This window comes from Anguilla anguilla, chromosome 9 (assembly GCF_013347855.1).
Source record: "Anguilla anguilla isolate fAngAng1 chromosome 9, fAngAng1.pri, whole genome shotgun sequence".
In the NCBI taxonomy this organism is placed as follows: domain Eukaryota; kingdom Metazoa; phylum Chordata; class Actinopteri; order Anguilliformes; family Anguillidae; genus Anguilla; species Anguilla anguilla.
Window position 1 is genome coordinate 33,613,254 of NC_049209.1, and position 12,847 is coordinate 33,626,100.

Here is a 12,847-nt window from a genome sequence, read left to right on the forward strand (position 1 = left end):
TCGTTGTCTGAGACTCCGCCCTGATGCTCTCTGATTGTTGTTTCATCTCGTTGTCTGAGACTCCGTCTGATGCTCTGATTTTTGTTACGCCTCGGTGTCTGAGACTCCGTCTGATGCTCTGATTGCTGTTTCGTCTTGTTGTCTGAGACTCCGTCTGATGCTCTCTGATTGCTGTTACGCCTCGTTGTCTGAGACTCCGTCTGATGCTCTCTGATTGCTGTTACGCCTCGTTGTCTGAGACTCCGTCTGATGCTCTGACTGCTATTTCGCCTTGTTGTCTGAGACTCCGTCTGATGCTCCGATTGCTGTTTCGTCTTGTTGTCTGAGACTCCGTCTGATGCTCTCTGATTGCTGTTACGCCTCGTTGTCTGAGACTCCGTCTGATGCTCTCTGATTGCTGTTACGCCTCGTTGTCTGAGACTCCGTCTGATGCTCTCTGATTGCTGTTTCTCCTCAGTGTCTGAGACTCCGTCTGATGCTCTGATTGCTGTTACACCTCGTTGTCTGAGACTCCGTCTGATGCTCTCTGATTGCTGTTACACCTCGTTGTCTGAGACTCCGTCTGATGCTCTGATTGCTGTTACGCCGGTGCCCAAGGTCTGTCTGTCAACAATGTTGGGATCTCTGCGATTTTTTGAGCTGATGCGACAGAGACCTGCTGCAGTCACGCAGCTCAATCTTTCAGTGGAATCTTTCTACTGTGTCCCTACTTTGTGCTTGTATTTTTCCCCGTATGGGAAAGATACAATTATAAAACGAGAGAAAAGAAGCTCTGTTTCGGAGGAGAGCACTGGCCTGTCTGTGCTCTCCCAAATCACCAGGATGCTGCAGCAGTGTGACAGGCTTACAAATAAAACTGGGCATGCCACAAAGGGAGAAAAAAAGTGGGATAAAAATTGTTTTGAAAAAAAATTGTGGTGTCCTTCCCTTCAACTATGAAAAATATTGAAAATTATTTGTCCCTGAACAATTTCTGTTCGCAGTTTGCTCGCAGTTCTCCAAAGGAGTCTACGCCATAATCGGACTGTACGACAAGACGACGGTGAACATGCTGATGTCATTCTGCGGCGCTCTGCACGTCTGCTTCGTCACGCCCAGCTTCCCCATCGAAACGTCCAATCAGTTCGTGATCCAGCTCCGGCCCGACCTGCAGGATGCGCTGGTCAGCGTCATCGAGCACTACAAGTGGACCAAGTTTGTGTACATGTACAGCACTGACTCTGGTAAGATGCGTTTATCTACATGTATTTAACATTGTAGCATAGTGGCTGTGTGTGTGTGTGTGTGTGTGTGCGTGCGTGTGTGTGTTTGTGTGTGTGAGTGTATGCATCTGTGGGTCTGTGTGTGGTACTTTCCTGACTCAGGAGGAGAACAATGTCGAGCGAAAGGTGAGCTGTCTCGCTGTGCCTTCACAGCAATTGAGCTGCAGCCTTCCCATAATGCCACTTTTGACATGCTGTGACAAGCGTGGTGGGTGGTGGAATGTCTCCACCGAGTGACGTGCTTTCTTTCTATGGTGAATGTGCTTTCTGGATGAACACATCGAGCTTGCCTGACGGGTGATGGAGACAGTGGTGAAGACGCACCGTCAGGCTTTTTGTGTCTTGCTGGACCACCTGGTGCGTAGACTGGGATGTGAAAGTTATTAGCTTACCCCCAGGATATACCCATAATCCCCCTGAGACCCAGCAGAATCTTTTTTTTTTTGGCATAACACTAGTATCTTGCATGACAAAAACATGTTTTGGTGAAAATATATTTCAAAAACGTTATGTGTTATTTTTATATCCTCTGCACGAAGCGACAGGTTTCAGCATAGCAGAATACCTGGTTCTTGCAATTAAGACCAGAGACTCATGTCCCCTACAGGTGACAAGAATGAACGGCTGGGTCTTTAAAGGATGTGCCTCTGTAACCGTAATCACAGCTGGGCACGTAATTACAGTCCCTCGGGGGTTATTTTTAACGCTTAGAGAAGCCATTTGTTTTTCAGTGGGTTGGAGGGCTTTCTTGATATCAGCGTTGCGCTTGCGATTAAAATGGCAACAAACACTCTCAGAAAAAAAGGGTTCTTTGGCTTGTCTCCATAGGGGAGCCATTTTTAGTTCTTTATGGAGCCCTAATGGTAGTGTGACAGTTGTGAAAGCTCCCAGATTGGACCATTATGCCTGAGAAAGCACCCTTGAACTAGATAGGGTTCCTCTATGGAGACACAGAGGAGCCTTTTGGAACCCATTCTTCTAAGAGTGTAGTACCTCCGGGTAATATTAGAGAGTTCAGTTCAGTTACATTTATTTGGTTAGCTCAAACACTTAAATGGGAAAATGTATAATTAAATGAATTTATTTTTTTTACACAACTTGCAACCTCTTGCTGGAGACATACTTTAACTGAAGCATTTGATGTCGACCACTTTTATTGCTAAAGGACACGTTAGCAGTAGCGTAGAGAGGATTCAGTCTCATGAAACTTTGGTCCAGAGTCCAGCTCTCTCTCGCTCTCTCTGTCTCTCTCTGTCTCTCTCTGTCTCTCTCTGTCCGCTCCGAATGCAGCAGTGCTCCTAGCTGGGCTCAGACGTGACCGCAAGGAGCCATAGATCAGAGCGGGGACGGGTATAATCTCTGCGCCAGACTCGGGGGAGCGTGTGTTTCGCACATTGGCCCGGTCACTTTGCTCCGCGTTACTCTCTTAAATTGAGTTATTCCTGCACTTTTGTGCTCATGCTGATGATTTGAGGAGCCCGGCGCTTCGTATCTAAGCAGAGGAAAGTGGGGTCATCCTTCACCGATGTCTTTCCCCTGAAATACACACACGAATACAGACACACACGCACGCATGCACGCGCAGGCACACACATGCACACTTTCCATTGGAGCACATAGCGCCTTACGTTACCTTCCCTCTGTGTGTCTGTTTCCACAGATCTTAACTCTTTTGCTTGCACACCTCTTTAATTCAAATGTATTAATCCTGCTTGTTATTTTGACAAGTACACAAAACATTATTACAGCACCATTATTATTATTATTAGTAGCAGTAATGAATTACATCACACCGCCAGGTTTAAATGTGCAGGACTGCGAGTGGACCTTGTAGTGTGTGTGGAATCAAGGTTCTCTGCCTGGACTGTGGGAATAAAATATAATTTAAACAAAGAGTTTTGGACCCTTTAGGTTACAACTTATAAATATATAAAAAGAAAAGGAACAATTACAATAATAGTTAACAATTCTTAACTGTATGTAAGGTAGAATAGAAATAATGCTACTTTTAATGGGACTTACTGTACTAGTGCTCATTCATTGTTTCATTAAGGAAACACACTGTGTGGAGTCGCTGTGGCTACACTATGCTCTCTCTCTTCTCACTGTAACTGTCTTCAGGTGCATTACCGCTGGTAACCAGAGTTAACAACAGTCCTTTGCTCACATGGGACAAGAAGCTCACTGCATGACACACGAGTATTAGGAAGGCGAGGGGGGGGGGGGGGGGGGGGGGGGCTTGGGAGCGTCCTGTTCCCTTGGGTCTCCTGGCATCCTCAAGTGATCTGTATTAGTCATGAGAAAGTCGTGAAGTGAACTGACTGCATTTCTATCACTTAATTCACAGAAATCTGCTCCACAGCACATGTCATAACTGAAGGGGCTCTCTATATATAGCAAACCTTCAGTATACTGAAAAGGTCTCTGTGGATTAAAAATTAAGACCTGGATTCAATCCATAGAAACAGTAACTTTGACTTATTAATAAAACCATGTGTTTTCAGATAAACCCAGTAAAGCAAGTTCAAAAAATACTAAAAAGAAATATAAGACATGCATTTAGTCGTGAGTCTAAGTAAAATGCAAATGATAATTCAATCCAGGCGATGTCAAGAGGAGGAGCGGATCACTCTGACACGTCTCATTGAGGTTACATCGAGAGCCTTCTCCAATCATCAAAATTACAGTACTTTCATTGGCTGCTCTCCTCTACGCCCTTAGCCAATCAGAGCGCCGCTGCCGCCACATTCTGAGGGCCTCTTGTTTATGAAGGTTGTTTGTCTGGAGCGGTCTGCTTGGGGGCAGCAACATGGCGTAAATGGCGAGGGAACTGCAGTTGTGAGTTAGGAGTCGCAGGTCCCAATTCCCAGGTGGGGCCACTGCCATTGTGCCCTCAAGCCAGGTACTAAACCTGAATTGCAACCGTAAAGCATACAGCTGTATAAACAGATTGTGTGTAAAAAAAATAAAAATAAAATGTACGCTGCGTGAGTAGCTATCTATGTTTAAAAGTGTCTCCTGTCTCCTTAATGGTCAAAGTAGCCTCTGTATCTCACTACAGTTCCCCACTCTCTGATTTGTGTCAGCAGCTGTCTTTGCAGAGACTGTAGAGTTGATGAGCACTCTCTAAAACCTTAATTTCTCGGTTGTGGGTCAGCCCTGCAACAGAATTTATGTGGGTTGTGATATTTAGTTTCACATTTAATCTATTTAAATCAAATTAAATACTGCACTTTTAACAACGTTATTAAGGAGTGACCAGTAACTTTAATAAACCACTATTTCAAGCAAGTGACCTTGCCTCACCTTTCCTTTGCGTAATATGGTGAATCTTTCCCTTTAATGCATTAACAATGCCGATTTCTGATTTTGCGTTTAAATGTAATGATTGAAGATACAAAATTATGAGAGCCTCTGTATAACAAACTGCAGTTTCTCTTTCTCTCTCTTCAAGCTGAGCTCCCTCCAAAAACCTTCTGTTTGAATTTCCCAAAATATTCCGAGCGGATGATGCGCATTGTTCCTGTGTCTGATATGTAAATCAGACCAGGGAAAAGATCAACATGTATATTTATAACACTCCATTTCCATTCGGGTTCTAATTGCCATTTTATTTTTCTCCCCCCCCCCCCGCCCCCCTTGGAACGGCGCTTGTACTCCGTTTGGAGGAATGGTGTTGAGGAACCGTGATGTAAGGCTCTGAGTCATCGCCCCAGGACGCGCGCGCTCGCATTCTGTTTGGAAATAAAAATAAGGCTGCGCTCAGCCGCGCTCCGCTAATGCCTCCTAGCGCAGCGGCGCAGGATTTGCGCACCATTCCCTCCTCCGCTTAAATGCACTCTCTAATGAAAATCACAACGGCCTCAAATTATGCGTATTTCATGATGACAATCATTGTAATGAATGCAAAGCACGGATAAATGTTCCGGCGTAAATCACGAACGAGGGAGTGCGGCAATCTCTTAGCGTGATGGCTAACCAATAATTCACGGCAACATAATAACCCCTATGACGAATGGTTAACAAGCTCTGTCACTGAGCCACAAACGCAATACGATGTTATAAGTAATAAGGAGATAATTGTGGACTAATAGGGCAATAACTTCCAGAATCCCTGGAATCGCTCATAAATTCAGGACCTCCTGACTCCCAGCGGCGTCCCGGGTTCGGTGGTGGCGTGCGCGGGTATCGTTCTCGCGGTTTCTCTCTGCGCCACGGTGGCCAGGCTGGGCTGATGGGGCATATCTGCGTGAGGCTTGCACGTTCCTCTGCCCAATGACCCCTGTCCCAGGACGGCTTGCAAGTTGAGGCTTTGTCAGGTAGTTGTAAATCTGAAAGCTTGTTTGTTTGTTCCTGAACAGCCTCGTTTCAAGGACCAATGCGGCCTCTTTGAAGTTCTAGTTTAGATTCGGCTCGTTTACTCTCCTGTTTTTTTTTTGAACCCGGGAGGTAATTTGCTGCTCCCCTGTTTTGTCTGCTGTCAGACATCCCCACTGCCTTTCCAAAGCCTAGGACGCCTTTAGGCCTCGCACCGCGGAGGCCTGAGGAGCAGAGGCTGATGGGTAATTAGCCCGTAATTGCTTGTTGTTCTTGTCAGGAAAGGCGTAGCCTGCTGCTTATTTCTGGAGACGCCTGTTGCACGGAGACGTGCGCCTGCACGAGCCCTGCACTGAGAAGAGGCTCCAGTCTGTACGTGGCTGTTGTGTGAATTTCGCCTTTAGTCAGAACCACATAACAAAGGCTTGTAAGATGAGGGGTGATGCAGCTCCTCTGTAAGCATTGACTGTCAATTTCTATGTGTTTCTAACTGGGACTGGTGGGGGGGAAAAAAAAAACAACAAAAATCTATATTTTGTGATGGTATGCTTGTCAGAATTCACACATTTCCAGTCCTGTTACCCCGGTGCTGCACTCCCCTGCCTGATCAAATAAGAAAAGCCACGATCTCATGCCACGTAAGTGACAATTAAATAGAAATGTAGGTGAAATGTAGAGCTTTGCTGTGCTTGAAATGAGGCTTATCGACCATCTGACAGTGACTGAGAATAGGAGCTGATGTGTAGACGTCTGATAGTTATGTTTTATGGGTTCAGTGAAGAACTTTGGGAAAGGACTGTGGTGAAAAGGCCTTCTCTGAAATGCAGAAATGGATCTTTGCTTCCTTAATATGCCGTTTTATATACATTGTGTGCTGTAGGCACTGTTGTGATTGGTAGTCTTTTTTACTTATGCTTTTCTGACAGCCTAATTTGTTCTGCTTGTAATAATAATGACTGTAAGTTACGTTACATTGCAATCACTTACCAGATGCCCTCATCTAGAGAAACTGTACATCTGTAAAGAACATCAGTGTTACTCTCCAGAATAAAAAATTGCAATATTACTGAGAAAGCACAGAAGGCCCAGTTTGTATTGTAAACAAAAAATACCAACCTAAAACACTACTATCCATAAACACATCCAAAAGAAAGCGATAGGATACCTGAAGAGGTTCAGGTGAGCCAAGGATACAGTCTAAACCTGTGGGTCCTCATTTGGTGTTGAAGGATTGGTAGGGATTCTGCTGTCCTGACTGCTTATTCCACCACCGGAGGGCTGGAACAGGCAGGGAACATGACTAGGATGTGCAGGGTCACAGGGGGGAATGAGCCAGGCACCCAGAGCAGGGGGGAGGGGGGCAGTTCGAGGCCTGGAGGGCCGGTGCGTGTGCAGGTTTTTGTTTCCACCAATTACCCTAGCTAATTACCTGTATACACCAACACTGGTTCTTATATTAGATCACAGTAAAATATTTCATACAAGGACACAACAACTGTCTTCGTCTGTTGTTCGTGTGCTTTTCAAGAAATGCAGCTAAATTGTCAGATGGTGTGAATATAAGGACTAATTAAGTATTTAAGTCTAGAAGTTGGCATGAAAAGCACAACAGAGTGGTCTTGCTGCTGAGGCAACACTCCGGATACAGGAGTTTGAACGCCTGGTCCAGATGTTTTTTTCTTCCCCTCATCAATTTCCTAAAGCATTATTATTTATTTTATTAACAAATAGATTTCATTATTATTATTATTATTATTATTATTATTAGTAGTAGTAGTAGTAGTACATTCCATGTCACTTGTACAGTTTTCTAAATGTGTGTAATATAGATAAAGTTCTGTTCTAAAGTTATTATAACAGTAACATGTCAGAGGATTCGCAATGATGTCATCACACATTATCGGCGCTGTGCTTTCTGCTCTCCCAGTGCGCTCGTTAACGGGCGTACATTTACTGCTCCCAAGCTCTGTTATTATATCTCACGCTATATTATTATATATTACATTTTTAATATGCTTGAAGTGTGCTCCTTTGCCCTTCTTTCAGGAGATCCACACATGGCCTATATTACACTTTCCATCAGCCACACGGCTGTGTGTTTGCCAGAGAGACTCAGGTTAAATGGCCCCCGCTCAAAGGAAGAACTGCTGCGTCAGACCGTGGATTTGAACCAACGACCCGCTAGTTAGAGCTCGAGATCCCAAAACGCCATGGCTGCGCTCTCTCCTGTCTTTCTTCCAGCGCTAAATAATGTGTGTTTAACGCTGCTTGCCAGGAATTTTCTTCAGAATGTGAGGATAAAGCACATCAGAAGAGAAAAATGAGTTTGGAGAACACACCCAGGGGTGTAGGCTGTTGTTTATTTTTCTTTTCTTTTCTTCTTTTTTTTTTGTCAAATCTTTACTGCTTAAAGACTGGCAATGTGTGATGCGGTTTTGAGAAAGAAAGAGGATCAAAGATGAGGGTCTTCTACTTTTGTGGAATTCTCCATAAACTAAACCAGTCCTGATGGACAACAGATATTCAAAACTAACTGTCACCACAAAGCTAACATGATCATCATAAACTTGATACACTTTCATGTTTTGTCATGGTTATTTATTTATTTATTTATTTTTTTGCTGTTTAAGTTGAAACAGTGAATATTCTGTAGAGCGAGGCACACCTTCAAGGAAGGTCCACAAGAAGGTCCACCATCGCTCACTGATCACCTGACAACACTTTCAAGTGTGGAGGTTTTGATGTTTAAGTTTTAAAAGAATGTTAAGGAACGAATAAGGCATTGCAGGAGCCTGCTGCCTTATTTACATTAGAGGGCTCTCTAGCGATTTCCCTTCATGTTCACACATTAGCGTAAAACTTAATAGGATTTTTACGCCTTCAAAACAATTTTCAGATTTCACAACCTGTTATTTTCCCTGCAGTTTGCCTTGTATGTATGATAATTTATAATTTCATTTTTCTTTTAAAGGAAGATATTTGTTTGAATTATCATGGTGATGCCTATCTCATGGGTGGGGCTTTGTGTGTGATCGCTGTTCATCATGCCATTTTGGTAAAGAATAGGCTCAAAATGGTTCCTGTCTGGTCTTACCTACCTGCTCTGGTCTCACCCTCTGTCCACCCACCCCATCATCCACTGTCAGCCCCACAGAGCTGCTCCTGCCTCATCCTGTACTGGAGAACAGATGAACCGCTGTGTGTCTGTGCAGAGCAGGGGTGTCCAATCTTATCCGAAAGTCGCCAGTGTGGGTGCAGGTTTTTGTTCTTGCCGAGCACCATGACACCTGATTCTACTTATAAAGGTCTTGATTGAAGACCATGATCAGTTAATTAGTAGAATCAGGTGTCGTAGTGCTGGGCTGAAACACCTGCACCCACACCGGCCCTTTTCAGATAAGATTGGACACCCCTGATGTAGAGCCATCTATCTGACATTTTAAGCTACATTTATTGACAGCCAGACACATGAACGATGACCAAACACTGTTCTGGTGTCCTTATATGGAAATATTTACTGTGCTCTAATTTACAAGTGAACAAGTGTTGGTGTATCCTGCCGATTAGCTCGTTGAGCCTGGGTAATTGGTGGAAACAAAAACCTGCATACACACCAGCTCAGAATTGCTCACCACTCACTTGGAGTCCGATTTATAGTGTACAGTCTTTAGCCAAAACCACACCCACGCCATCCAAAACTATACATATGGATTTATCCATGATTTATTTCTGTATGGAACCGGAGCAGTGTGCGGACTGGGTTAAAAATGTGCCGTTTTACCCCGTGCTGGGTTAAAAATGTGCCGTTTTACCCCGTGCTGGGTTGAAAATGTGCCGTTTTACCCCGTGCTTTTCACTGTCACGCTAACGCTTTGACCCGAACGGCTCCCCCTTGTCTCGTCGCAATCCGTTTTCAATCTCTCTCCCGTCTCCTCTTTGCCCCCCCCACCCCCCTGTGCAGGACTGACGGTGATGCAGCGGGTTCTGGACGCGGCTGCGGAGAAGAGCTGGCTGGTTACCTCCGTGAACCTGGAGACGTTGACGGAGGTGGCGCTCCTCAAGTTCTTCCAGGAGCTGGACAAGAAGAAGGAGGGAAAAATCATCATCGACTGCGAGCTCGAGAGGCTCACCACCATCCTCAAATCGGTAGATGCAGACCCTAATGTTTGTACTCACACACACACTCTGACACATATGCACACACGCACACACACACTCACACACGCACAAAAATACAGACAAAACACGCATATCACAGTAAGATATTCTGCGTTCTCACGGAGTATATATGGTCCCTTTCGGATTCCTGTGTACTCTGTAAGAGTTGAATTGACACTGAACATTTTACTGTGTATATTTGTATGTTTGGATATGGATCATTATTCAACAGGGAAAACAGTTATTTGAGGGATGATGGAGAGGGGAATCTGCATTGCACTCTGCATGCCAGAACCTCCCAGACAGGTTCAATTATACAGTATTTAGCTCTGGTGATTGTGGAGGTCATGGAAGGTGTTTGACTTCATCCTGGTGTTCATGAAACCACTCTTGGATTCATTTACCAGTGTATATATGAGTGTTATTATCTTTGAATATGGGGATATCATGAGGGAACAATGTTCGCACCGTAGGGTACAGTATATGTAGTTTTGTGAAATGGCTTCATATTACTTGGCCGTTATATGACAATGAAGAGCAATCACTGGACCCAATTACTCCCACGCTGCCCATACCATTACAGAGCCACCACCATTTTAACTGCTGGCAACATATGACGACTCATCTGACTGTATCACCGTTTCCATTGGTCAGAGGTCCAGGTTTGGGCTGCAGGTTGTGTATTTTTTTGCATTAGCTTTGGGTATTAGCGGTTTCCCAGCGGCAGCCCTGCTGTCATTGCAGCATTGGTTCAGTTCTTCGGTAATGTGTGAGATTGTAGTTTTGAGCTGTTTACTGTAGCAACTATCCTGTTAAATGTCCGTCTGTCCCTGGTGATGTGACCGCGGTTCCTGTTCGCTGACGCCGCTTGTTTGTGTGTGGCATATGTTGTCATAATTTTCCACATCTGTTCCCCACGCCACAGTAAATAATTTTGCAGTTTTTGCTGAGGCACCTGAAATTTAGTCGCTGACTATTTTGCCTTTTTGGAACCCTGTTAGCTGCCTAATATTGGAAACTGAAAATCTATTTTCAGGGAGAGAGAGATGATTTTCAGGGAGAGAGAGAATTAAAAATGTGTATTTATACTCCTGGGCATTTACTAAGATAGTGTAAACTGATTTGACCAAAAGGTTACTTGCATGGTAATGGAAAGCCAGCTGTCTGGGGTTGCGGTCATTGTGTCAATTTTCACCAATGAACATCGAACACAGGATGGGGAAATTTTGCAGTGTACAGTAAGTGAAGTCATTAATCACTTAGACCTTGCGATAAACTTTTTTCACATTTTTGTTCAAAAACATTTCGCTCATTTCGTGAAATTAAAGACGATTTTCTGTAAGAATGTAGTGTAAACCACTTGTATCTGCAAACTGTTGTGAAAAGCGCATTAAGAGAATGATTTCAGCAGCAGGCGCAGACAGCACTAAGCACTGTGCGGTCCTCCCTGGGTTGGAAGTCCTTGGATTGGCTGCTCGGTTACACTCCGTTCCCTTTTGCTCTCGTGTTGTTTGTTCTGACCCAGCCTGGGGCTCGCCGTCAGGACGGACCTCTCGTCGGGGTCACTGTTAATAACAGGCGCCCTCGTCCGCCGCCCCGCCCCCAACCGGCGCGTCGCCCCGAGTGTGCGGGAGGAATGTGCCTCGCGCGGGAAATGTCGGCCTCACTCGACCCCCCCCTACCCCCCCCCCCCCCCCTTGTTTCAGAGACATTATGCGATCTGAGCTCTGAGGACTGTTTTTATTCAGAGTCACATTGCGGTCTCTTCGTCCCTCTCTCCCTCCCTCAGCGATCGTGAGGTTTTGTGTGCTCGCTGGAGCTTTCGGAAGGAAACACGGGTCGTCCTTCTATCCTCTCGCTCCCGGGTCACGCCGTGTTACTGTTTTATGTCACAGATGCGCTTCCTGAATATTAAGGGACATTCCCATGAGCAATCCCGTGTTTTTCTGGCTGTTTAAATGCGCACAGTACGTGCCTGAAATTTTCTGTGCCCGTACATACTGCAGATGTGCTCACTTTGTGGTTCTCGTACAGTGCTGCTGTACATGTACATAATAATATGGTTGCACTTCCACTAAGGTTGATCTCCTGATTTAGAAATGCTATTAGCAGTGAATGGGGGAACTCAATACATAAAAAGAAATGTGTAGTGCCCGCATGATTTATGCGTGGCAGGCATTTTGCACCAGAACACACACCACACATCAGCTGAAATGTGGAAGGTGGGAATTATGAAGCCATTTGTATTGGGGGGTGGGGTGCGGAGGCCAGATTGAATGAGCCATTTTCCAAATTTTACCATAACATAGGGATGCACCCTCCCTTCTGCCATTGGATCTGTCATGGTAACACAGAATCAGGACTCCATTTTAACTTCAGGTAATGAGCAACACTCGTTAAATGGAAAATTATGTTCTTTTATGTGATATAATGAGTGCTCAGAGAAACACGTTTTACAAAAGTGTTTAACATTTTTTTCAATAAAGATATGTCACAATTATAATTATATAAGTATAATAGTATAATAATATAGTTATTAAATAATAATTACACATAATAATATAGTAATCCACACACTTTAAGTAGCTGCATGTAGGTATTTGTGATCTACTGTACATTTATACCAATTCAACAATGTTTCTTGAGAGGAAGGAGCAGTGTGTGTTTGTGTTTGTTTATAAAATTACACAGGATAGTGTGTCTGCACAGCTGTGGCAAACTGTGAAGGAAAGAGAGACAAGGAGAGAAATTAATTAGTTCTGCATATCACTCATGAGAAGTGGAATCCCGGCTATACTGGTAACATGGCTTAGCAGTTTGAGAGACGCACTGTCAGTAATGTTTGTGATTAAGTGAGTCAAATTGAGAGAAGTATCAGGCTAGTTTTCTTTCTATAATGAAACGGACCTTTGCAATGATGAGACACGTAAAATGCAATTTAACACCTGTCTTCACTCCTCTTTTCCAGATTGCGTCCCAGGGGAGGAATCTGAAAAGCAATCATTACATACTAGCAAACCTGGTAAGGCGAACGTCCGCTTCTGTTTATGCAATGCTTTCCGAAAGCCACAAGATGCTGTCTCATAGGCTGTGATAGGCTCTGAGAACTC

At 44.4% G+C, this 12,847-nt stretch overlaps 1 protein-coding gene across 3 annotated transcripts in view; it reads left to right on the top strand.

The window, feature by feature from the left end:
• Positions 1-12,847, top strand: part of LOC118236161 (glutamate receptor 1-like) — an 81,912-nt gene that overhangs the window by 13,946 nt on the left and 55,119 nt on the right. For all 3 annotated transcript variants that reach the window (XR_004766998.1, XM_035434280.1, XM_035434279.1), the window contains exons 3-5: positions 984-1,223; positions 9,541-9,725; positions 12,706-12,759. Coding sequence is in view for 2 of the 3 variants with exons in the window: in XM_035434280.1 (XP_035290171.1) it covers positions 984-1,223; positions 9,541-9,725; positions 12,706-12,759 (479 nt within the window). In the remaining variant the exon portion in view is untranslated. The remainder of the gene's footprint in view (positions 1-983; positions 1,224-9,540; positions 9,726-12,705; positions 12,760-12,847) is intronic.